The 26,701-nt window shown below is 34.7% G+C and overlaps 1 protein-coding gene across 2 annotated transcripts in view; it reads left to right on the forward strand.

Annotated features, from left to right (window-relative positions):
• The first annotated feature begins 5,838 nt into the window (after positions 1-5,838).
• The window catches only part of LOC131543779 (inactive ubiquitin carboxyl-terminal hydrolase 53), a 53,133-nt gene continuing 32,270 nt past the window's right edge, over positions 5,839-26,701 (forward strand). Inside the window, exons 1-8 of one of the 2 annotated variants that reach the window (XM_058781546.1) lie at positions 5,839-5,966; positions 16,982-17,215; positions 17,369-17,534; positions 21,633-21,725; positions 21,828-21,962; positions 23,886-23,999; positions 24,966-25,048; positions 26,146-26,230. In XM_058781546.1, coding sequence (XP_058637529.1) covers positions 17,391-17,534; positions 21,633-21,725; positions 21,828-21,962; positions 23,886-23,999; positions 24,966-25,048; positions 26,146-26,230 — 654 coding nt within the window. In that variant the 5' untranslated portion in view covers positions 5,839-5,966; positions 16,982-17,215; positions 17,369-17,390. Of the gene's footprint in view, positions 5,967-6,006; positions 6,295-16,981; positions 17,216-17,368; positions 17,535-21,632; positions 21,726-21,827; positions 21,963-23,885; positions 24,000-24,965; positions 25,049-26,145; positions 26,231-26,701 lie in introns of those variants that run through there. The other variant, XM_058781545.1, reaches the window with a different exon arrangement.

The following is a 26,701-nucleotide window of genomic DNA, read 5'->3' on the forward strand; positions in this document are numbered from 1 at the left end:
TAGTGTGTTATTCAATACTATTAGATTAAAAGTTTAAATATGTTAAATGTATACTAAAATGCAAAATGATTGCATCATTAAACATGTCTAATTAAACATATATTTAAATACATGACAGTTTTAACAGAACTGATATTAAAATATATTTTAGTTTACCATACTTGGAAATCCTACCTAGGTGGGCCAAATAAGGTACTTATTAAGGTAAATAAGGTAGTTAAGCTCATTGTATTTCATATAAATTTAAACTATAATGCATTTTAATTTAATTGTAAATAACATAAAATTAAGTGTCCAAAAATATTACATTTGGTTCAGTACTTTTATTCTTTGAAAGTATATTATGTCCTTAATAACTACTCTTTTTAAGTATACAGAAGTGTATTTCTTTTAAGGGCATATTTATATATAGTGCAAGAATAGTGACTGAATGCATTGTTTAGAGACCTATGTGGCCAATTGTAAATGTCATGAGCGAAACCAAATAAAAAAGCGATTTAATTGATTAAGACTTGTGACTACGTGTTAATAGGCCCATTGAGACTTAGAAGTGGGCTCTTTTGACTTGGGCTGACCGCCTAGAAACCACCCAAAATACCTTAGCAACCACTCAGAACACTTTACCAACTGTATAACCACACCCACAACACCCTGTCATTGCTGCACAGAAAAAATAAACTTTGTGTATGTGTGGGTTCATAATGAATTTCAATATTATTCCTATATTTCAATGAGGCATACAGTGTGAAAGCGGTTTTGTCTTATGTATATAAGGAATGTACAGGATGCAGATGCTGGATACGGTTCTTCATTGTGTTTACGTATAACTGACATTCTCAGGAGTCCAATTAAATCACATGTAATCATACGTTAGTAGAGTGTGACAGATACACTTGGGGTTGATGTGGTCGATGCAAGTGGAAAGGAGTTGCTATAAAGCTCTGCATGTTGCATTCATGCAAAAAAGCTAATTTCCCCTAAATATCATGAGAAATACTAGCAAATGTTTTGGGAAAAGAAAGCTTTCTAGCTGAATGTTTCGATCAGCATTGAAAACGTGGCCTCAGTTTTTCTCAGTGACATGTCAATGGAAAATATATTCTCTTATCCTAATTGTCAGAGCCAGTTTGTCTGCTCTAACTGCCAATACCAAGACAGTCGGTGATATCTACAGCAAGTGCTAGAGCTACCATGACTACAGTAAACATACAAGAAAAATACATCACAGTCAGCTCCTGGTAAACAGTCAGGGGTGAATTTACTAAACATCTGCATGCTAAACAGTCACTAGAAAGCTTGTTTCCACCACTAGATAAAAAAATAAAAAAGGTAATTATGACTTTTTGTCTCACAATTCAGACGTTTTTCTCACAGTTGTCTTTTCTCAGATTTGCAAGGGAAAAAATATCAGAATTCTTCTTTTATATCTCGCAATTCTGACTTTGTTCTCAGAATTATACGTTTATCTCACAATTCCGATTTTATCTCGCATTTCTGTGATTTTTCTCCGAATTTCGTGGAAAAAAGTCAACAATTAGCTTTTAGATTTTTTATCCCATGGTGGAAAAGGGCTTGAGTATTTTCTAGCAATCACATCTGAAATAATTTATTAAAAGAGCACTAAAACCAGGCATCTATTATATCAAGACATGCAGTGAATATTATTAAAATCTTTATTTTAAAATTATTAAAAATAAAAATTATTTTTAGAGAATTTTTATATGTTAATATAAATTAATTATAAAATATATAAATATAAATAAAAATATATATTATATAAAATACAGAAAAGATCAGAAAAAATATAAAATGTCTAAATTATAATATTTTAATATTTTAATTACAAAAGAAACATAAAAATCTAATGAACCCTGTTAACTTTCTTGATACATGCATTCCTGGTGAACAAATCATTAGTGTTCGTTATTGCAAGGGGGGAAAAAAAGGTTTGTTTTTGTGATTTTTCATTAAAATATAAAAACATGCCCCTCTTTTGAAAACAGCTTTCCTTTTTCACAGTCACAAATGGATAAAATCAAGTCCTGTCCTCCTTTTCCGTTTCTTAAAATTTCCAACACATTTTCATTCCCGATTTGTCACATATGGACCCCTTAGCATCACTATTTATGACATATATGATGGGTTATAGGTTTAAATTTAAACAGCCACAATAATTTCATTTACTTTTCACTGTATTTACACATTTCTGAGCACCTAACCTGACCCCTACCCCTAAACCTAAGCATTTTTTTCAATATAAAGCAATATAAAACACAGGCAGATACAACTAAAGTCACAATTTATTAAAACATTACAAATATCTCAAGTATTCTTGAGACCAAACGCTGATTTATGTGAGGAACAGATCCAAAAGCCATTACCATCTCCAGCTGTAATGCTTAAATCACAAACATATTCAAAAATTATGCCAGGTCTGTTTGTGAAATGTGATTGGCTCGTGACCAGTTTTGTCATGCTAAAGTTTGGATTTACCTTTTAAATGAGATGTGACTGTTAACATATTGCGGAATTATTTTAACTGATTAAATCCTTAAGCTTCCATATCGTATGGTTTTGATGCATTAAAAAATGATGCCAAGGGGTCCATATGTGACGAGTGGGGAGTGAGAACTTTAAATCATAATAAGAGTGACCAAATACACAAGTTTTTGGGCAATAATATCAGCCAGTATACAGACATTAGAGCAATTGTTCTTGTATGCTCTACCAAACCAAGGTCATAAGCAAATCAAAGCATTATGTTTGAACTAGTATGAACTGATTTTGCCTCAGCACACATCAATAGCAGCAGGGTAAGAGATGGCACACATCCACCAGGCCAATTATTTAATGACCTGCTGCCTTTAGGATCTCACCCAGTTTTAATGCAACGGGCCAAATGAAGTTAATGCAAACGTGAAATATAATTAAGCCATAATTCTAACATGAGAACTGAGTAATGAAACTAACACAATTAATGCTCATAAGCCATGGCTCAAACTCCTGCTGTAAAATTGAAAATGTACGCTCCATTTACCAACTAATGATCTTCTATAATCTTCTCTATGCCCTTATTATCATTCTACACTTGGTCCTTGCTGAATCCAGGCATTTTAAACCATTTTTATTCCCTGATACGTTTATAAACACCCTCACATTTACCCTAATAAAGGACTTTGCACCACACTGACTGTAAGTCATTTCAAGACCTTGAATAACAGAGAAGGAAACATTATATGTTCCTAAGGGAAAAGACTTACAGAAGGAAAATGCATTGTCTCTTAAATGGGCTTTCCAAGTACTTCCCTGGGAAAGGAGTGTCCCGTTCGGATACACTATGACCTCTCTAAGAGCACTCAAATAATGTGACCGGTTTCCTTTTTTACAGCACAATGGTCAAGCACTGAATACATGCGCACCGTACCTCCTAATAAAGAAATATTGGGACAGCGATGATTAAATATGACTCAGACGAGAAGCAGCATTGAACATTATAATGGACTAAATGGTTCAAAGACAGTTAAATATTTTTCCCTCATCGTTTTACGTAACAGGATTGGACAGATGGTGTCCAGATAACAGCAGTCTTACATCACATCTCACCAGACTACTGCTTTCATCACCAGATAAAACAGTGTAAATAAACAATACAAAGCCGTTAAAGATCCAAAGCTGACAATACATGAGCATTGATCAAACTAAATGAGGGAAACCTTTTGGCTGTGTTTATAATAGAATACTGTAGGCTACTGTATACTGCCTGATATATATTTTAATAATATAAAACAGTGTGCAATATGCAGTAGTCCAGTTAGCGTAAATCAAAAGGGCAAGTTTTTAACAGATCTATAAGATTTGTCAAAATTCCAATGATTCCTATTTATTTTGTGAATTATGTTCGCCAAACAAAAATCTCAATATCATTATATTTTTTAATTTTAATTGAAAGGTTGAACTGTATTCTAGGGGCACAGTGTTTTTTCTTTTTTCTTTTTAAATGTCAGGTCAGAGTTAGTTTTCACATGTGTCTTAAATATTGTTTTGTTTTGTTTTTTCAACTGGCAATTGTGTATCTGATCTACTGTATAATTGATTGAATACATTTGTGTTGTGAGGATTTTTATATAAAAATGAAATGGTTCAAAAGTTTGTGATCACTGAGGAAGGTGACTAAAATGTTTGTTGTGGATTTTAAGTACACTAAGCACTTCATGCACTTGTAATAATAAAAGAAGATTGCTAGTATCTCAGCATGTAATTCTTTTTGGGTAACCAGTGAATGCACTTTAATATTGAGTTTGTTATTATTTTTTTTAATGAACTTTAAATTTATTAATTACAACATTTATTATATTTCTTTATATTTAATACAAATATATTTATTTATATTTTATATTAAATATTTATATTTCATATAAATTTATTAACAATAAAATTTATTAACTACAATATTTGTTGGCAAAAACATAATTTGTGTGTTACTATTTTTGGTATTCATGTCTTCCCACTTGTTGTACTTCTTGAAAATAGTCTATTTTAATGCCAGGTTCCACTGTAACAACTTACAACATTTTCCGTAGTGTGACAACATGCCCCACTAAAAAAAAAAAAAAGTGTGTTGAGTACATTAACTGGAAAAAGCAGAAATTACTAAGTATGTTTTTTTTAATTACTTGAGTGTGTTAGGAAACATAGTCATGAAAGTGTAGTTAGTGGCTATTTATTTCATTAATACTAGCCTATATCTTCAAGTACTAAATTTGCTGAAATTAATAAAATGATTATTTTTGGTAATGTACAACAAAACTATATGTTATATATACAAAATATTACATTATTGTATAATTACCACAGAATATATGAAGAGTTCAGATGCAAAAGCCTCTAAGTGTCATCTGAAATTAAAACAATTCTTCTAAAATGAGCATTTTTATCAGGCTCCTATATTTATGTTAAGTTATTACACTTTAATTGCTTAGAAAGGGACCTATACATTGCCATTAGAGTAATATTACTGAGCCTAAACACAGGAGCCTGATAAAAACGCTAATTTTGATTAAAAATTTAGATGGCACTTAAGAGGCTTTTACGTCTGAACGCTTCATATGTGACCCTGGAGCACAAAACCATAAATTAGCAATAGCCAGCAATACATTGTATGGGTCAAAATTATCGATTTTTCGTTTATGCCAAAAATCATTAGTATATTAAGTAAAGATCATGTTCCATGAAGATGTTCTGTAAGTTTCCTACCGTAAATAAATCAAAACTTAATTTTTGATTAGTAATATGCATTGCTAAGAACTTCATGTAGACAACTTTAAAAGCGATTTTCTCAATATTTAGATTTTTTGCACCCTCAGATTCCAGATAATTAAATAGTTGTATCTCGGCCAAATATTGTCCTATCCTAACAAACCATACATCAATGGAAAGCTTATTTATTCAGTTTTCAGATTATGTAAATAATAATAATAATAATAATAATAAAAAGACTCTTATGACTGGTTTTGTGGTCCAGGGTCATGTATAGGCTACTGATTCAGTTTACATCACCTTCATAAATTGAATAAAGACAGAAAAAAAAGCAAAAACACAACGATGCACATTCTTTAGTCATCATTTTGTCGATGCAGAGTTTTACAAAATCGTTGAATTTTGTGTAGAAAAGTTAAATCGCCATCTTCTTCAAGTGACTTGAACGCAATCACGACTTGTCATGTCCACTATTTCATCTGAAGACGCGGAGATATGCCCTAAAATTACAGTCAAGAATCCCAGCGAGGTTTGAAACACAGCCACCGCTCCGCGTCAACACAGCAGAGGAAAGTGTGAGAAAGAGCGAGAAACTCCTCCCTCCGACGTGCTGCACTGGGACAGATAGACTGCAGTACACACTGTATTGTAGAGGAGAGGAGAGAAGAGGAGGAGTTTCACCTCAGCACCGAAACCAGCTGGAAATTCAGGTGTCTGCATTCACTCACTCAGTCAAGCCATGTCAGTAAAGCGCTCCGGACTACTGCGGGGACCGTTCACTTCACATTACAGGATTGTAACTTACTAAAGAAAGAGTGAAAGCAACATTGAGTCATAAGAGAGCGAAGGTGCTTCTGGTGCTGTGTCTGTAGTGCACATCTTTACCGGTGTGTTTTGGCGAGGCGTCTGTCGCTTCCGCTTTTCCGTCCAGCAGTTTGACTCCAAAATTCAGCAGGAGTCATATTTTTGATACTCTGTAAACTGTTTCACTGGACACCGAAAGGAACGAGGGGATATCAATCGTTTATTGTTCGTGTGGTGAGTAGATGTGTCTCTTGTAACGTCTGTACATTTTGTTTTGGTCAAACTTTCTTCGCCATGTTTCATTCGTCAGTGCGCATGCGGCGGAAACGCACCTGAAGCAGGTGAACGCGCCTCAACATTTCACAACCAAACTAGCATTGCAACTTACTGTTTACGTTTAGAGCCTTTACGCAAAAACAAAATGGTGTGTTTTTTTTTTTTTTTTTAAAGTACGTGTGATGTTGTGACGTAGGTGTATCTGTATGGTAGCCAATATTTAATATTTTCAATAGTTAAGTTCAGTATATGTTGTCCACTTGATTTCATTACTCTTACTTCTGAATCCGCTTTGATACATAATTAATACTATAAAATATAAGATGAAATACTGAAAAGGTGAATTTATTCAACTTAATTTCCTGTATTCTCATGATATCTAACATATTTACACCAGTGAGAAACTTGTCTTACTGATAGCAGTATTTGTGCTTCGTGCCCAAGTAATTCAAATGAAGACACTGCCAAACATTAAAACTAGAAATAGTGATGAATATAAATGTATATATTTCAGACAATAATCATGTGATGCACCTACACTGGCTTAAACTGCAAAAATCATTTTCTTAATCAGTTTTTTTTTTTCTACTAAAAATATCTAAACGTCCTTAAAACAAGGGTGAAAAAATACCCAATATTTTACACTTGTATAGAGAATTTATCTCCTTTTTTTTTTTTTTTTTAACCCGTTTACAAATTGTTCTTTTTAAGCATAGTGAGCTTCTTGCTGAAAGTCAAGACAAAAAAAAAAAATATATTAATTTAAAAATATTTTTTAAAAGATTCCTAGGGTATTTACTGCAAAGAAATACACACATTCTGGTTAAAAATGAATTCTTGCAGGGTAAGTGAAAATTACAGATTAGTTCAACATTGTCTTTGTATTAAATACATTTTTGAATATTATTGCTATGATTTTGGGGAGTGAAAATACTAAATAGCTTAATGAAAACGGATAAATTATCACGATAATACAGAAGATTTTTTTTTTTCTTTTAGAAGTAGAGAAGTTGTAGTAGAGGTATTGCATCTGGGGATGCAAATGTTATTCGTTTCTTTGCAACAAACATTACAGCTGATTAAATTGGCTCCACACACCTGCCAAAGCACTCTTCTCATTAAAGTTTGCTGCCCGTGCATTTCATTTGAACACCATGCGATTGCAGAAGTTTGGCACTTATGCACAAGGCTAGTTATGTCAGCTTTTCTTCGGCTCATTTAGCTAGACGAGAACATTGGCGCGCACATTTGCTTTCCCTCTGATCCCTCAGGATATTTATATGCCATTTAATATTTAGCCTGTGCTTCAAAAATCTTCATTTGTGTTAGTGTGGTGACTCCTTGGTTATAGACAAGTGATGGATATTTCTAGTGACCAAAAGTTGTGAATCTTCTTGAGTTTTGTGAGATTGGGCAACATTCTGCTGTTGCCTACGTTTCTCCCCACACCAGTGAAATCAAGACGGTATGCGGCAGAACCGGCTGCGTCTTCCATTGTGGCCGTGCTCATCTGGGATCAGTTCAGTTTCCTAACCGCCTGCAGATCTGTAGAAAACACCGACTTCAGATCAGTTAACGGCTGTACCCTGCCAAGGTGTTTCCTGGTGGAAATGAATGGAATTGTTCAGGGAGGAGTTTTCGTGGAATGGCCAGTTATGCAGATTGAGTTTGTGGAAACTAGGATGACTAGGTTTGAATATGTCTTGTAACTACCGCAGTGCAATGCGCTCATAGTTTTTGCATAGGCGTGTGCATGATCGTGCATGTGTCTTGCGGGCGTGTTTCAGACGGATAGGACTGTTTGTGTGAGCTTAATGATGTCACATTTATGAATCATACACGAAAGGACAACATTGCCAAACGAACACAACAGTTGTTTTTTTTTGACACATACAAGTCCTACCTTAAAGGAATTATTCACCCAAAATTTTAATTTTCTGAAAATGTAATCACCTTTAGGCCATTCAAGACGTAGTTTTTTTTAGATGTTGTTGTTTTTTTTTTTGTTTTTAATCAAACAGATCTGGAGAAATTAAGCATTGCATCACTTACTCACCAATGGATCCTCTGCAGTGAATGGGTGCCGTCAGAATGAGACTTGTAAACAGTGTGTTGTTTGTGCATATTTCCCTCCTGATTCAGACGAGATGAGTTTTTCAGTAGAGAAAGCAATATTATGGATAGAGGACTCATATTTTAGCCAGAATCAACAAAACTCCTTAATGATAGATTTGTTTCTTACAAACACGCAGCTTTTCACTTCACAAGAATATACTGTAATTAATGGACTGTATCCGTGTGGATTATTGTGATGTTTTTATCAGCTGTTTGGACTCTCGTTCTGACGGCACCCATTCACTGCAGAGCATTCTTTCATTATTATGAGAGTTTCTCTCCTCTTCATACTTTTAATTTTTTTTTATGCTTGTCATAATGCTACTCCTAAAGTAACTGACAGGTGCTTATGGCTAAATCGTCCTAAAGCGGCAGAAGTTTTTGCTGATCTCACCAAATCAAAATAGTCCTCTTCTGAGCACAGCAGCCAGCTGCTTCATTTGTTATTGTTTACAAGGAATCCTCCTCTGAGTATCTGCAAGTGTCTGACTAAGCACCGCACTAATAATGCATGAAGCCACTGACGCTGAAATAAATGTTTTAAACCCTGTCGGAGAAAACCATTTTTCAGTTGGAAAATGAAAGGAAAGCGAGATGATGGCCGCATTGTGAATTTGACATTTATTGGCAAGCCGTAAAGGAAGCAAGGAAACGTTTAGGAAGTCGAGTACGTTTCAGAGAGGATATTGTACTTCGGTCACTGATAAAAGTTGATGTCTCGATAAATCTGTTTTTGTTTGTTCAGGAGTTGTTCTGTCACCTAAGTATTAATGTATTATGTGTTTAATGGCCGTGACCTGCCCGGTGTCTCTGGACTCAAAGTGCTGACCGCGTGCTGGAACGCAACGCATGACCAACAGGAAGCCCACACAGGAAACGGCCGCAGCATTGTTGCTTGAAGCCAAAACAGCCTTCTCCGTTCCTTCGGGAATTCTGCCGGTCCCTCTGTGTTGTTTCAGGGTTTCAGGAGCGTGTCTCGAGTTTCGCCTCGGCAGTGCGGCCCTCCAGGGCAAATCTGCCCTTTTTGTGTAGTAATTGTTGTGGGTTTGCTGTCAGAAAAGGATGTTATTCTTCACAGAGCGATGGCGTGTTTTTTTTTAGCACTTGATGTTGTGGCGTGTTGCCATCTGTATTCCTCATTTGGTCATTTTCAGTATGACGTGTACACAGTCTTTCCCAAATGCTTCTGACATCTGGTTGCTAAACGAGACTCCTGGCTTTTTCTAGGCCTGGATTATCATTTATAGATGTAAAAATCATTGTTTGTTTGTTTCATTGCATAACTATGCATCTGTCATTTCTGCAAATTATTTTCAGACTCCTCCCTCAGTTAGATATTTTCATCATGCATTGCGACATTATGATGCATTTGAATCATATGCATCATTACATTGCTGTTTTTGGAGTCTGTTGATCAGATTACTGTTGTTGTAAGTTTGCATAATCTGTCAGTGTACTGTGACTCAGACATTTTGTCATGGTTGAAACACAAGAATGTAGCATCTGTTTCGCAACTTCTTTATTTTTCTTAAGGAAAGGAGATCATCAGTAAATTGTGTTGTGTTGCCTCTAAGTATGGTATGTAACCAGAATGTGATGCAATTTGGCCACATTTCTTTTTCGAGGCAAATCATCATGAGTTATGTTACGTGGAAAATTTGAGTAGGAGTTGAAGAATGAGTCAATAAATAAAAAAGCAGAAGAGCTCATTAAACTTTTGAACTTTGTAGACGGCAGTGTGGCAGAAATCCATTTTCTTATTTAAAAATGAGCTTTAATATTTTATCAGTGTAAGTTTTCTGTTACACGTTACGAATCGAAATGATCTTTTGAGTGATTTAGACCTGCAGGCACTTCATTACTCTGTGAATCTTCTCTCCGTCGATCTGCTGAGGGATCTTTATATTAGCATAGAAGAGATATTAAACCATTTGTGATTAGACAGTTCATCATAGCTTTGAATTTACAGCACTCTGAGCTCCATATTCAGAGAAATGATAATCTTAGAGCAGCAGTAGGTAATTAATAGGCTGGTAATATAAAAATAATATATAAGGAGAAGGAGCCATTTATTATTTTTATTTCAAGTCTTGAATATTCAGTTACCAGTAAATCAGTTTAATGCGAGTAAGATGATGAAGTTGTGTTAGTGTGGGAGATGATATACAAAGAAAAGTCTCGATCGATCCATTTGGTCTTGAAAACAAAATTTGCAACACACTTAAAGAGATAGTTCACCCAATTGTCATCATTTACATGTTCTTTTCGAACTTCTGTGGAACATGAAATTAGATATTTTGAGAAATGTTGTTTTTTTTTCTCTCCATACAGTAGAAGTCAAACCAAACTAAAACTAGAAGAAATTTGGTTTGGAACGACGTGAGTGAACTGGGTGAACTGTGCCTGGAATTTTTGGGTGAACTGTCCCTTTAAATCCGTTGCGTGTTTTGTTTTCAGGATTTTGCACAAAAAATGTCACCGTTTCAGTGAGTCATTGTAAATTAGGAAGCTGGTCAAAGGCGTAATGAGAGCACAGGAAATGATGTCGTGCAGTTTGTTTCAGCTCTTTGTAGAAAGGGTGGGGGATATCCTCACTTACATTAGGTAAGGAATGGAAGAGTCACATGGCAAGACTGAAACCAGACTGTCGTCATTACATTGTAGCTATGAAGTTCTGGTGCCTAGATATGGCTAGATATGCCGCCTTGTGCTCAGATTCCACCCTTGTGAAAAAGTACGCTTAAATATATTTAAAAAATGTGTACTTTATATAATATATGCACAAAATTTAAAAATGTTGTGCTCTAAAAATATACTTAATATGCCAACTGAATGCAATGTTTTCAGATGCTTAAATGCATGTTAATGGCAATTAAATGACAATGTATTATAGTTTAAATTTATATTAAATGCAGTTAGCTGAACTGATTATCATTTTCAAAAACTTGCACTTTGAAACCCATTTTCAAAAGTTTGCGTTTTCAGGCCCCCAAAACCTCATTGTCATGTAAAGGAACTGTCAAAACGCATAAAGTTTTTATTTTTTCATTGAAAACAGTGTCGTGTAAACACCCCCTTAGGATATTTCTTTACAGCACAAAACCATTATGATTTTTTTAAAAGTACTTTATAGTGAAGCTGTCAATTTGACTCTACTTTTTAGTCCAACGTAGTCATGAAAGTGTACTTTAAGTACACATTTAATACTATATTATTTTCAAGTACAGTTTTTAAAAAAATGCTTTTATCATTCGAAGTACACTACAAGTGCATATTCAAAACAGTTTTTTCACAAAGACACATTTGTTCCATCTGCTGTATCATAAATGATAGTTCTGATCATTTTGCACATCTCTCCTTAAGCCATACATTTGGAGGTTTTGCTCATGTCTGTTGCACAAACAGAGCAGGATGAGGTACATATCAAAGTGTAAGTCTTTGGGTTCAAATAGTGAGGTTTGGCTTGGCATATACCACTGATCAAGATCTGATCTTGCACAGATTTAGCTCACTCTTTATAATGCAGTGGCCATGTACAGTAGCCAGTGTGGATGCTGTAGCTTTCTAATGGCAGGTACTGTATTTTTGTCATTCGCATTTTTTTTAATTTTTAATTTTTTACCTCACCCTCGCTCTTGCTGGCCAAGTTTGTGTCACGCTGGGATGAATGACCATGACCGGTGGCTCATGAGCTCAGGAGAAAAAGCGTCCCCCATAATGTCAGCGTTTTCCGCTCTCCAGCTTTATCATCACCAGATTGTGGGAGCTATGATTCGCTCTGTGACACGCTGCTTTCTGTTACTGCAAGTGATGATAAGACCGCAGACGATTGCGGAGGTAAATGTGGGGCTGATGTTTCCATCTTCTCTAGAGCTGAGAATTGAAATCGGAGACGTCCAAACAGAAGTAGTTGCGACAGTGTGGATGTGAGTCACCAAATCAACTTTTTGTTGAGAGTTAAAAACAGACCTCTAACAAAGAAATAGGATGTGTCGGAGAGTAGGTGACATCTTTCAGATACCCCCAGTAACGTTATCCAGTGGCTTTTTTTCAATAATACTTCCTCTAAATAATGCTGCTAGCCTAAATAGCAGTTAGATCTTGGGCTAAAACTAAATTCTGTTTTTCTGTTGTGTGTAATGTGTGCATAATTCAAAGAAGAGTGTCTGAGTGATGGAAGTAGGGAGGTTTTTAGTTCACACACCCTAGAAAAATGTCTGTGAAAATAGGACACAGTATATTGTTAATATTAAGGAGTTTTCCGTATTGATTTTTCACAGGAGTTTTGCCTATATTTTGAATTACCCATTGTATTGAATTGTGTTTTAGGGTGAAAAGAAATGTTGTAATTTCTTGTAAAGCAATTTTCTGTAGATTTTATTTCTTAGTGCGTAGTTTTATTACAATTCATAATCTAATTCATGATTTATTAACTTTTACTTTTTAACTGGTATTTACTTTTACCTCCCCTTCTAAACTTTATCATTAATGCATCTCATGATAAAAGACCATATTTTACTCTAAAATCAAAAGAGAAAAATTATTTTATTTTCATTATTTTATTATTTTTCACTTTTCAGTATTTGATATATTGTCTTGAGAGGCATCACATTTTCCTACCAAATGACCATTACTATAATATGAAAAGCATCTTTCTTACTGAAATACATTATTAAAAATCTTCCTGTCTGACTTTAATTCAAATCTGCATTTGTATTAAATTTACAATAAATTCTATAGGCTACCAAAAAAAAAATAATAATAATAATATTTTAAACTTTGTGAATTTTTTTTAGTTTTTTTTTCTTCTCTTTTCATTTCTTTTTTTCATTTCTTTCTTTTTTCCAATATCTCAATCTATTAATTTCAAAGACCTCACAAGCAAATGAAAATACTCCTAATCCTTTAAAAAAAAAAAGTCATCCTTATCCAGTAGCCATTATGAAAATGCATTTGTCTTTTTAATGCACTTTTTAGTGGTCATAAAGTCTCCATTGTGAAATATATCCTAGACATGTTGAGAAGATTATGAGATTGAACCAGCTGCTTTTTGTTTATATTTCATAATTGCGTTCAAATCAGAACAACAGACTGCTGAATAGACTTTTCAGAGAAAAAAGAAAAAACACCCGAACATCATGTTCTACCAAACTAGTTGTGGTTGGCCCAAACTGGAACATGTGTGAGATGTGTTTGCGGAGGTGTGTCTCCGGGGCCGAACACGGAGCCTAATCCTGAAGACAAGAGCTCTTTAGCAACACTGTGGCTTAAGTGATCACACTGGAATGCTGTTGCTATGGCAGACTGTGAGCACATTACAAATGAGAAAGGCACCCCGTAGCCTCAAAGTAGCCTTTCTTGCCTTGTTTACATGATTTTTTTGTTAAATATAACCAGAAATACAAGAGATCAGTGGTCAAACTATGCTCTCTTGGTCACCTCAAAACTACTTCTGAATTGTTTGAATACCAGTTTATATGAAATGCTGTTTAACAGGTTTCCATTGCTGTCAATTCACTGATCGAGTTCAGTCAGTACAAAAATTAACCTTCTGCATTCTGACATTATGCTTTCTCAAGTTGGAACACTTTTTCATTTGATGATGCTTTTCTAATGTTAGGAAACCTCCAGTTGCATGTCTGCTATTCTAATTGAGTGACACGAGCTGGAAACAAATACGTAGCTTTTATTCAATCTTAACCCTTTGATGCTCTTTGGTAGTTTTTGACCGAAACAATTTACGATTTGTTTTTTTTACTTCATCAGAATGGTACAAAACTTGTTTTTGGCACTTGCTATGTGAACACACACACCACAAAAAAAAAAAAGCAGATAAATAATGATTCAAAAATATTAAATTATGGAAATTATCATTGGAAACGAATGGGAAACCAATTTCATCTAGTGGAAAACTTTGGTACTGCACACAAACAAAATCTTACTGAAAGCTCTTTTTTTAAAGATTTATTTTTTGCCATTTTTGCCTTGTTATTAGGACAGGACAGATCAGAACCGACAGGAAGCGAAATGTGAGCGGGATCAGGAAAGGTGCTTGAGTCGGGATTCTAACTCGGGACACCCATAGCGCAATGGTGCTGTATGTCGGCGTGCTGCCAACAAGGCTATCAGCGCCGATGAAAGCTCATTTTTTTGAGATAACTTCAAATTTGGAACACAACTTGTTTAGATTTATGGCTTAGTTTAGATTTATTTTTCTCACAGTTGTAGAGTAAAACATGTTTTGGAGAATATACATTTCATGTAAAATGTTTAATTATATTTTTGATAATAATAAACTTAAGCTTCTACAACTTTTTTCAAACTTCACTTTAGCTTTTTTTTCAGCAATAATATGCCTGTTAAAATGTGTCCTTAAAAAAAAAAAGACTAAACTGAAGTCTGTGGTAATTATGGTCAATGGTAATATATGGACCATAACTATTGCATAAATATAATTTAGTACCATACAATCCACCAAAAAATACAAAATATTTAAAAAAAATTAACTAAATCATAGTACATTAATTTTATTCAAAAAATAAAATTCTGACATTTTTGACCACCATGCGAGACACACCAGAGGGTAAAAATAAAGTTTTTTTTTATTAGTATCTTTGATTCCATGAAGAACCTTAACATCCAATAAACATTTCAATTGCACAAAAGGTTGTTTATAGTGGAAAAAAGGTTCTTTAGATTATTCAAATGTTTTAGAAAAAAAAGGTTCTTTTAAGAGCTGTTTTCTGAAAGTTTCTTATGTTCTGTGGAAAACACTTTTTGGATCCTTTATTTTGAAAGGGTTTTGAAAAAAAATATAACCGAATAATCAGAAACTGAAATTAGAACCAAAAGTAACAAACAATCTCCCACATGTTCTTATTTTTGGCTCTATTTTCACCAAACCATACAGTCCCACCCTTGATCTTTTCCAGACCTCCACACCACAATCTCCAAGCCAAGAACCAAACTGTGTGGGGAACATTTTTGGAAACTTAATGTCCTGTTCTGTTTTTAATATTGGAATCAGAGGAATGCATTATTTCAGCATGATCTCATAGAAAACCTTGCAAAAAAACATGTTTAATTGACAAGGTGAGCACTGCTTGAGTGATACAGGCTTACTAGAAATGATAAACTGGTAAAGAGTTGTGATTATTTAAGTAATGCAACTGTAACTATTAGGCTATATGATGAAGAATGGACTTTGCATTCAGTCACTAAGCAGAAAAAAGTTTTCATCAACCAAAAATGTGAAATGATTGAGATTTAATTTATTTTTGTGTGAATAGTTCTGAGTAAAACTCCTCTAATGCGTCAGTTAGGGTGGATAGCATGCTTTCAGATCCATGGGTGTGTTTCAAATGCTCCCTAGTTCAGTAATAAGTACACTGCCCAAGGGAATCAGCCATTTTTAGTGCTGGCACATTGTCAAAATCATTCCTGGGCACTGAAAAATATGCTACCTGGAACTTTCCAGAATCCTCATGGATTTTGCATGGTACAGTTCATATGGACTTGATTCAGTTACTGAATTGAATTAACATTAAACTAAATTAAGCTAAACAATGACAATGTTGTCTTCTGTGGAGCTTTTCTTATAGCTAAATCCAATTTGTTTTATAATTGATGAACTTTGCAACATTGACAGTTATTGAGCTGAATTGAATTACAATTGGCACTGTAATTGAACTGAATTGAATCAACAACAACTAAATTGGACTGAATTATGGCATTCGTATTGTCTTCTATGAAGCTGCTTTTTATTTATGAATCCAATTCGTTTCGTAACTGATGAACTTTGCAACATTGACAGTTATTGAGCTGCATTCAATTAACATTGAACTAAACTGAGCATTGAACTAAAGGAAACCTTTGTCTTCTGTGGAGCTACCTTGCATCAAAAATCGAAATAGTTTCAGAATTGGTTATTTTTGTTGATATTTTTCCTGTTTATTACCGTAAATCTGCTTTGAAATATGTACTATGTACTGTGCTATATATTTGAAAATGACTTGACTTAACAGCTATGCTTTAGTGCAGCGTTATCGCATCGAGATTGACTCATCCTAGCATTTAAGGTGTCAAGGCCATTGCTAGTGGCTGAAGTTTTTGTTATAGGACACATCATACTGATTTTCAAGTGTAAGCAACAAAGTGGCTGCATTTGCATATTTTCAGTCTGTGCGTTTGCCAAGACATTGTCATGATGTCAGTCTCTTCCTGTTGGATAACATCAGCTTGCTTGTTTGCTTGCATAGAAACAGATCGTAAAAAATCGCAAAGTCGTAAAAAAGTTAAACAATAACATTATTCAGTGAAGCATTAGCAGTTGGATGAGCTGACCTACTGACTTTTGCACAGTTTTGAATGTTTAGCCACTCCTCTCATTGGTGATTTGTAAGGAAGTGTTCATAAAGACGTGGATTTCTGTGTTGTTGTCAATGTCTCAATTTGCAGAAATGTTCAAATTCAGGCGGGCATGTTAAAATGATATTCAAGAATTCATGCATTGCTTTGCTTCTCTCCACAGAGTGAATCCTACTCATCCTAAGGCTGATGTCCTCCAAGAGCAGCGTCTGAAACATGGACGACCCTTTAAAGGTTGACTGATTCCAGCTGACACCTTCATAACTATGCTGCGAGTCACTCGAGGCCTGATGGCCACAGTAGCCACCAACAACCCGCCTAATTCCACAACCCTGTTCAGGGAATGATCAAACCGTCCTGTCTAGGACATACGCATCAATAGATTTCTTACATACAGGTCAGCAGCAGAAATAAAGGCTTTTACTCAATCATTGCTAGGAAGCAGACATTCAAATCTTCAAGTTAATTTGTCATAACCCTTTTCCATCTTTGATTAGTAAAATTACTTGAAATGAACTCAAAACCTCAACAAATACCTGTTCATCCACAGGACGGCAGATACCCCAAATCTAATGGCATGGGCCAAGTTCTTCAGGAGACCAGGAGGCAATCTTGCCAGGTCTTACCAGCCAGGATCTATGCTGTCCTTGGCCCCTACCAAGGGACTACTAAATGAGCCGGGACAGAACAGCTGCTTTCTCAACAGTGCAGTGCAGGTACGTGTTTAACCCAAAGCTAAGAAAACCGTTACATGAGCAGATTTGTTTTACATGCCTGTGCAACAGTTTGCACAGAATAAATAGAAATGCGAGTCTAAATGATTTAATAAATTAAATTCATAAAATGAATTGTGAAAAAAAAAAAAAAAAAAAATTATTTGTATATACTTAAAACAAAAAAATTCATATTTAAATTAATTTATTTATTGTTTTTCTCAAAATGTTTAAAATTGTGTATATACGTATACAAACACGCACAACCGTTCAAAACTTGTCCACAGTTACAACTTTGGTGTCGGTACAACTTTTTAATGTTTTTGAAAGATGTTTCTTATGCTCACAAAGGGTGCGTTTATTTTATTAAAATGCAGTAAAAACATTAACATTGTGAATTATTACAATTTAATATAAATATTTTCTATATTAATATATTTTAAAATGTAATTTATTCCTATGATCAAAGCTGAGTTTTCAGCATCATTACTCCAGTCTTCAGTGCCACATGATCCTTCAGAAATCATTATAATATGCTGATTTACTGCTTAAGAAACATTTAATATTACTATCAATGTTGAAAACAGCTGTCCTGTTTCATATTTTTTCAGATTTATTTGATGAATAAAAAGTTAAAAAGAACTGCTTTTATTTGAAATTGATATCTTGTATAACATTATAAAATGTCTTTATTGTAACTTACAATCAATTTAATGCATCCTTGCTTAATACAGGTGTAGTAAATTAGCTCAAAGGGGGAAGATTAATAATTAATCATAAGTTAATAGAATTAGCTTGATAAAGCAGAATTTACAGTACAATCAATTGACCAGGTCATCTAGCAAACGCTCGGTATTGATTATTTATGAATTCAAAGAAATCTTAATTTCCAAGGTAAGAGAATTACCCTTTTTAAGGTACAGTACTACTCAGAGCATGTAACAAGATCAAAATCGTTAAATTGACTTTGTTGCAAGCAGGGAATCAGAAACAAATATTCGTATGTATTGTGCACAAAGTTTTATTAACTAAATCACAAACACATAACTAGACTAAACAAACACATAAGTCCACGTGAGTCCAACCACATGGTCAGCAATCATAAGATTTAGCAGAAGAGCGGGGCGGACCTGTGCGTGAGCACTTTAAAGTCAGGGAAGAGTCACACCTTTCAGGATGGGCTTGACCAATGAGAGAGGCTGAATTTCCAAGCGGGAGGCTGGATATGTTGGGGGGGTTTTATGACCCTTTGTCTGAGAGCATGGTTCGAATGGTTCTGGCAGTCTATACTTTGATTAAATTACAAACACACATGGCATTCTGTGAGGAGGTGGTGTACACCAAAGTGTGCGTCATCAAATGAGCATTAATTTGGTAGGAGACACGATATAGGTGGGGTTACATTAACTAGTACTTCACTCATGAAGCATGCTTAAAACAAAATGCAATGCAAGAGACACTATACAAGATAGTTAAAATCGTACACACAATGTCCTGGGATGCATGTTTATCCGTAGAAAGGTTTGTCTATGAGTGACAAGGAGGAAAGTTTTGTTTGTATGGGCATTGCGTGGCTTTCAGAAGGGTCCGTTCTTACTGCACGTCACATCTCACATACTTTTGAGCAATAAAGCAGTCTTATCAGATGGTTGACCTGGTCACTGAGCCCTTTAGGGTGCTCTTTTGGGGGGGAAGGGTCCATAGACCCTCACAGTGAGAGGGTTTGCTGGTTTATTCATTAAATATAATGAATAAATGTGTCTGATTAGTCCAAACGCTACACAGGCTTTAATTTGTCTTTTATTTCCAGTGGCATACCTTTTTCACTTAGAAATATGTTAATGTTTTTACAAGTTGAATACTACTTGAATATGCTAATCATTTTACCATAATTTAGTAATTTAAGGGCAGATATGAACTTAATGACTTTTAAAATGGCTTTATTAACCTTTAAAGGCTAAAGTTGTCAGCTTTGAATGAACCAAATATGGTTACCATCACACCTACATATAAAAATCAGACAGATTGGACTTACCACAATAACATAAAAATATCGCACCATCCCCCTAAACGTACTTAACTTTCTTATGACTCACATTTGAAGTCAGACTTCCACAGCAAACTGTCATCTCCTCCTCAGTGCCTACTGAGAGAGTATTTACGGCATCCCAACTCCACCCGTCAACCCTCAAATTTTTGACATGCTCCCAGGCCGCTAGTTACTGGAAGTCAGTTTTCCCTCTTGGATGGGATTGAGGACGTTATGGTTGAGTGTGTCTCTGCCTGTCTCTCTGTTATCTTGTTCTTGTACTCGTCACCACGGAGTGAGGTCATGCTCAGACTAAGTTGTCTGGGGCCTAAGGGAAAGACACTGAGTGTAGAGTAACCTTACACTGAGCGTCCAAACTCCAAACACACACAGATAAACAGCTCTCACCCCCCATCCTGTCACAGCCTAATCTCCCTTGAGCTCTTCCACCAAGCAAGGACAATGAGTCATATTTCTCAGAGTTTTAAGAACAAAATGACGGCCAATAAGAAAAGTCTAAGATAAAATGCATGGCCTTTGGATGTTGATTTTAAGATTGGCACTTTGAAGTCGTCATGCAAAACCAGAATAAAGTTGTAGGAGTTTAAAAAGATACATTAGAGGAGAGGCACACTATCGCCAAATTTGCATGGCAGAGGTGGCACAGAGTGGCATTTAAGTGTCTTTACACAGACTGTTTAAGGTGGCATAAATGCATTTACACAGATACAAATGCAACTGTATGCTTTGATACCAGAGGCTGAGGCGGCTCAAAGCAGGTTTAATTTAGTCTGGCTTTTGTGCGGCATAATATATTTACACAGAATTTTAAACGGGCTCAGAGCAGCCTTAACTCGACTGTGTAAAGATGTGTTATTTAGAGGACCTCTCTACATGGACAGGATTTTGAGGCACATTTCTAAGAGGAAGGCTGTTACAAACAGTAGGCAGAAAATTATGCTGTCTTCAAGAGGCATCTGAGTTAAGGCTGCTCTGTGCCTGCTCAAAAGGCTGTGTAAATATGCATAAAAGCCAGACTAAATTATGAATGATCTGACTTACCTCTGCCCCTAGTATCAAAGTACTGTATAAAGCTGCATTTACTATGTAAATGCATATATGCCATCTCTAAGCAGCATTAAACAGTCTGTGTAAGATGCCTATGCCACATTTACACCACAAAGGTGACACAGAATTGCTTCTGAAGTGACATTTAGGTGTCTTTATACAGACTGTTTAATGCTGCTCAGAGGTGGCATAAATGCATTTGTACAGTAATTACAACTGTATGTTTCGATTGTAAGGGGCTGAGGTGGATCTAAGAAGGCAAAATTTAGTCTAGCTTTAATGTGGCATTGCATCTTTATGCTGAATTTTAAGAAGGCACAAAGCAGCCTTTAATCAGCTGTGTAAAGATGCCTAAATGTATAAAGGTACAATTGCTGTATAAATGCATTTATGGCACCTCTAAGCAGCATTAAATAGACTGTGCAAAGACGCCTAAATGGCAATTCAGCAGCGCTTTTGTACCACCTTTACTGTGTAAATTTATAGTAAAATTAAAATTAGACAGCATTGGTGTTTTTATTCTTAATAATTTTCGTTAAATGTAATAAAGCTGAAAAATGAAATAAATATTTAAAAAAAGTAAAACAAAAAACATTAAGGACACCACAGGTCCTTAAAAAGTCTTAATGTAGTATATAATATTATTATTATTTATTTATTTATTTTTTTTTCAGATTTAAGGTTGTAAAAAGTCTGAAATATAATAAAACATAACAGAATTCTTAATTATTATTGTAAGTGGTCTTAAATTTTGGGATGGGACAGTAATGTGATTGTTAAACTTCAAAAGCTTGTTGATATAATTAAATAAATATGATCGCTGCACATTTCAAAGTAAAACAACCAATACTGGTCCACCTTTCATTTGTATTGAGATATTGATACAAAACTATTTCAAAACATGTATTTACAGAATAAAATGTGTAGAGTATCGCCAGACTAACTTGCACCCTGTTACTGAAGTGAGTTAAGTCTCCATCTGAATTTCCTGTTATTCCATGCAGGTTCTTTGGCATCTTGATATCTTCAGACGGAGTCTTCGTCAGCTTCCAAACCACTACTGCTTGGGCGACTCCTGCATCTTTTGCGCTTTGAAGGTATTTTCATGGCCAAACACATCCTGACGCAGTATTTAATACTTCCTTTAAAAAGATGTTTTAAAGTAAAAAGTTTGAAAGCACTTCATGTTTGTTTTGCAGGGAATATTCTGCCAGTTCCAGCACAGCCGAGAGCGAGCGTTACCCTCAGATAACCTGCGTAATGCCCTAGCCGAAACCTTTAAGGATGAGCAGCGCTTTCAGTTAGGCTTCATGGATGATGCTGCCGAGTGCTTCGTAAGTGCTTCTTTGTTGTATTTTAGAATATTTATTCGGGTGGGTGATATATGTATATATATATATATGGCACTCTTTAGGAAACGTAATGACCAAATAAAACATGCATTACAATAAATGCAGCATATCAGACATTTGATATAGCCTAGTAATACATAATAAATGTTGTTGTAAATAGAAAATTCTGAAGTATTATAAAATTATAATTAAAATGATAAAAAGTACTTTTATAATACTTTTATTTATATATATGTATACGTGTGTGTATATATATATATATATATATATATATATATATATATATATATATATATATATATATATATATAATCACACTCTTTAGGAAACACAGTGGTCAAATAAAAAGTGTATTACAATCAATGCGACATATAGACATTTGAAAGAGCACAGCAATACTTGCAATATAATTAAATGTCTATAAATAGAAAATTAAACCGTATAAACGTCTTATTCACATGTAATTTATCAGTCTTTTTGATTTTGCAGTCTGCTGGTTGTGTTTGGCAATGTGACCTCCAAATTTTAGACAATTTGACACTTAAGCATACATGGATAATATCCAATCTTAATTTAATGTGGTAATTTTTTTAAATTGTTGACTTTTATAGAGAAATAAAAGGGAAGCTTCAAAACTGATTTTCAAATTTAGCTCAGTTGCCATTGTGCATTGTGCATTATGCACAGCACAGATCACACACCCTTGTCCTAGTGTCTCTCTCTCTCTGGAAGCTGAAGTAAGCATGTTCACCCCTTTGGTATGTGCAGGATTTCTCTTAGGGCCACCTAATTGCAGTAAACCTGCTTAGCACTGGGACCTGTAATCATTTTCTGTTTAGCACAGCAGGACTGTGGAGAGTCTGTCATTACCTCAGTAAAAGTCCATTTACAGTGCTCTCTTAAACAACACAATCAATGAAGGATCTCTATCAATGCAAGCCTGGAGTGTACAGATGCGTTCACACTGCTCTCACAGTCAGTGCAGGCTGTCTATCCGCGCTGGGGTGGATGCAGCCAATGCTTTTGTCTGTTTGTACAAGATGCCCTGAGCTAGGACTGTTTAAAATAAGCTAATATGTACTGTAGAAACACAAAAATCAATCTTGCCTCTTTTCAAAATGGCAAATTGTCTCAGCGCTGTTGGTGTTACTGAATGTACCCACGGTTCTCAGGTTTGAAAGGGTGTATTTAAGCAGATAATAGGCTTGGGGAAAATTACTAAAGCTAAGAGTGCATTCACTTAATGCCAAGGTATCATTGTACCAGCCCAAACAAATCCAATGTGATTAGGATGATTAGGATTGTGTCTATGAATCTCTAGCATAATTAATTAAATAGTTAAAAAAGTTTTGTTTATATTTATTTATATACTGTGTGTGTGTGTATAATTTCTGCTATATCAAATTTATTTCCCCTTATTGTTAAATGTTAAAAATGATTGCACTTTATTCATAGTACTTACTAAAAATATGCTGTTAAAAAAAGAAAAATATTGAAAATATACCATCTTTGTTTTTTCTGAATTAATTTGGAGATTCAATGTGATAATTTTTGGGGGATTTTTTTTAATATAGTTTAATATTTCAGTATATATTTTATATATAATGTATTTTTACATATATATTTTTATTACACATTTTTATATATTTTATATATTATGTTTTTTTTTATTAATTTAGAGATTCAGTGTTAGAATATGTTTATGGTTACACATTTTCATGTTAGGTATGATTAATCATGATGAAAGAAAATGTGTCATTAATTAGTTAATTTTGTTTAACCGAACTACAAGCACTAATTTATATATTTGTTATTATTAGTCTTGTCTTTTGGAGTACGTCATGAAATAATTGTGGAAAATGCCTTATGACACATACAAATGGTAGGCTTTTGTATTTTTCATAGGAGAACATTTTAGAAAGGATTCACCTGCACATCGCACCCGATGCTGAGACTGACGCTTGCACATCCAAGTCCTGTATCACTCATCAGAAGTTTGCTATGGCAATTTATGAACAGGTATTGTAGCTTTTTAATCCCACACGTGCACTCACGTGAGAATTGATTGCTGTCCTGTGACGGCGGTTTTCAATCAGTCGGGTACAGTGGGCGGAAACCTCACAGGGAATACTAATACAGAGACATTTACATTCCCTCTCGCTTCTTCCTCTGAGAGATGAGAGCAAAGCCCTGAAAAAAAATAAAAATTTCCTGATAATTTACTCACCCCCATGTCATCCAAGATGTTCATGTCCTTCTTTCTTCAGTCGCAAAGAAATTAAGTTTTTTGAGGAAAACATTCCAGGATTTTTCTCCATATAGTGGACTTCAATGGTGGCCGACGAATTGAAAGTCCAAAATGCAGATTCAGTGCAGCTTCAAAGGGCTCTATATACGATCCCAGCCAAGGAATAAGGGTCTTATCTAGCGAAACGATCAGTCATTTTCTGAAAAACAAAAAATATATATATTTATCCACTTTTTAACCACAAATGCTCGGTTTTGCTGTAGCTCGGTGAAATTTTTTTTTTTCCGCTTTTTTTTACTGTATATTTGATCAAATAAATGCAGCCTTGGTGAGCATTAGAGGCTTAAATAATCTTATTGACCCCAAATTGATATACCATATTGGTACAAACTACCATGTTTATGTACTATAGTATTTATTTGGTTCTTCGGAGTACCATCGTACATGTACAGTAAATATTTATCTTGCATAATACATAAACCAAGGCTAAATTGTGGTATAAATGATATACAATCATAAAAAACAATTTGAGATTTTAGACACAAAAAATAATTCATTGTTTTGTCTCTAAAAGGAATTTTTATATTGGTTACACCCTTAAGTTGTACACAATGTATGTGTGTTGAGACATCTCTTACATCACATACAGTAGTGTAATTAAGGCTTTGCATAATATAGTAGTCATGACTCCATCACTCATGACACATTATTGTGTGTGTGTGTGTTTTCCCCTGCAGTCTGTGTGTAGGAGTTGTGGCGCGTCGTCCGACCCGCTACCCTTCACTGAGCTTGTGCACTATGTGTCCACCACAGCCCTCTGGTAAGCCAGCACCATCATGCCAAACACTGAAGATGTGTTTATAGGGCTGGGCGATATGGCCAAAAATATTTTCACAATATTTTTTTTTTTACATATCATACAATCATACAATATCGATATTTATCACAATGTTAGTTTACCATTAATGCTTGTTAGACGTGTTTGTTAGACCTTGATAATGAATGTAAAAACATGTTGTTTGCTCACAATTAAACTCCACAAAGCTACCTTTTAATTTCAGGTCTCATGAAATCTGTTTTATTTTCCTCTGAATTCTGTTTTCCATTTTATTTTTTCCTGGATTCTGTGTTTTATGATTCAATACAAATTTACCATTAAAAAATGGTGTCTAATTAAGTGAATTAATAAAACTTGAACAATTCAATGAATCTTTTAAAATGAAATGAAAATATAATACAACAAAACATTTCATTTGTATTTTTTGTCAAATAAGTTGCTGCAAGACCGCATTATATAACTGTAAAAATTTATAAAAAATTATTATTATTATTATTAGTTTTAGTATTAGTATCACTTGGAAATTATATTTCAGTATACAATAGTAACATTTCTGTCATAATTTCTTCAAGTTGAACCGGACTTTTATTTTGACAGGTTGTCATGAAGGTCTTTTAGTTTTACCTTCAGTTTTTTTGACCGTAGCTTTTCTCAAATTAAACTATGTGAAGCTGCTGAAGTGACTCTCAGAGCAGCTCTGGAGATGAAGTTCCTGTCCTCATATATTGAGCGCAGATGCTAAAAACACCACAAGCATCATATGTGTTTGAGTTTGTGTATCAGATGAAACTGCGCCATTTGTTCACAGACTTTGCATATTAGCAACAAGCACTGACTGGCTGTAGTCGCATTTATTTCTACTGTTAGATTTATCCATATCAAGTAAAAAAAGCCGAACTAAATTTTAACGTGACTCAATATGATATTATTAATTGTTTATGTTGGTATATGAAAACCTGACTTGGCATATGACCAGGTATTGGTATATGACCTGAAAAGATTGAAATACCTGTGCTTTGGTTATTAAAACCTTCTTTTTCATCTCTGTTTCTCTTTCTTCCTCTTTCTCTGCGCTCCAGCCAGCAAGTCTTGGAGAGGAGAGATGAAAGGTTTGGGGAGTTGCTTCAAGCCGCCAGCACAGTTGGAGATCTGCGTAACTGTCCGGTAGGTAACTGCTAATGTTGATTAATAATGTATAATTTACTAGCACTTTCAGCCCTTAGAGGACACCGTCATGCATATAGTATGATAGCTGTTTCTGCCATGTGACGTCATCAAGGGCAAACGCACACGCGCACACTCTTCTTATCTGATATTCTGCTAGTGTAACACCTTCATGTGACAAGATGAGCGAGATGAAACCTGAGACCGGAACGTTCTTCTCACATATCAACACACACTGCATTTTTAAACAGGCAAAGTAGGAAGTTACATCTTACTACGCTCACTGCCAGAAGCAGCACAACATTCATGTGTCTCACTGGAGTAGTAAAATATTTGGTCACAACTGGGTTATTATAGCTTACTGAAACTAAAACCATAAAACAGGCTGTTACTTGAAATAAAATGCACAAATACTTTTTTTTATATATATATATATATTTTATTATTATTATTATTTTTAAATACTTATTA

Source organism: Onychostoma macrolepis, chromosome 07 (genome assembly GCF_012432095.1).
Source record: "Onychostoma macrolepis isolate SWU-2019 chromosome 07, ASM1243209v1, whole genome shotgun sequence".
In the NCBI taxonomy this organism is placed as follows: domain Eukaryota; kingdom Metazoa; phylum Chordata; class Actinopteri; order Cypriniformes; family Cyprinidae; genus Onychostoma; species Onychostoma macrolepis.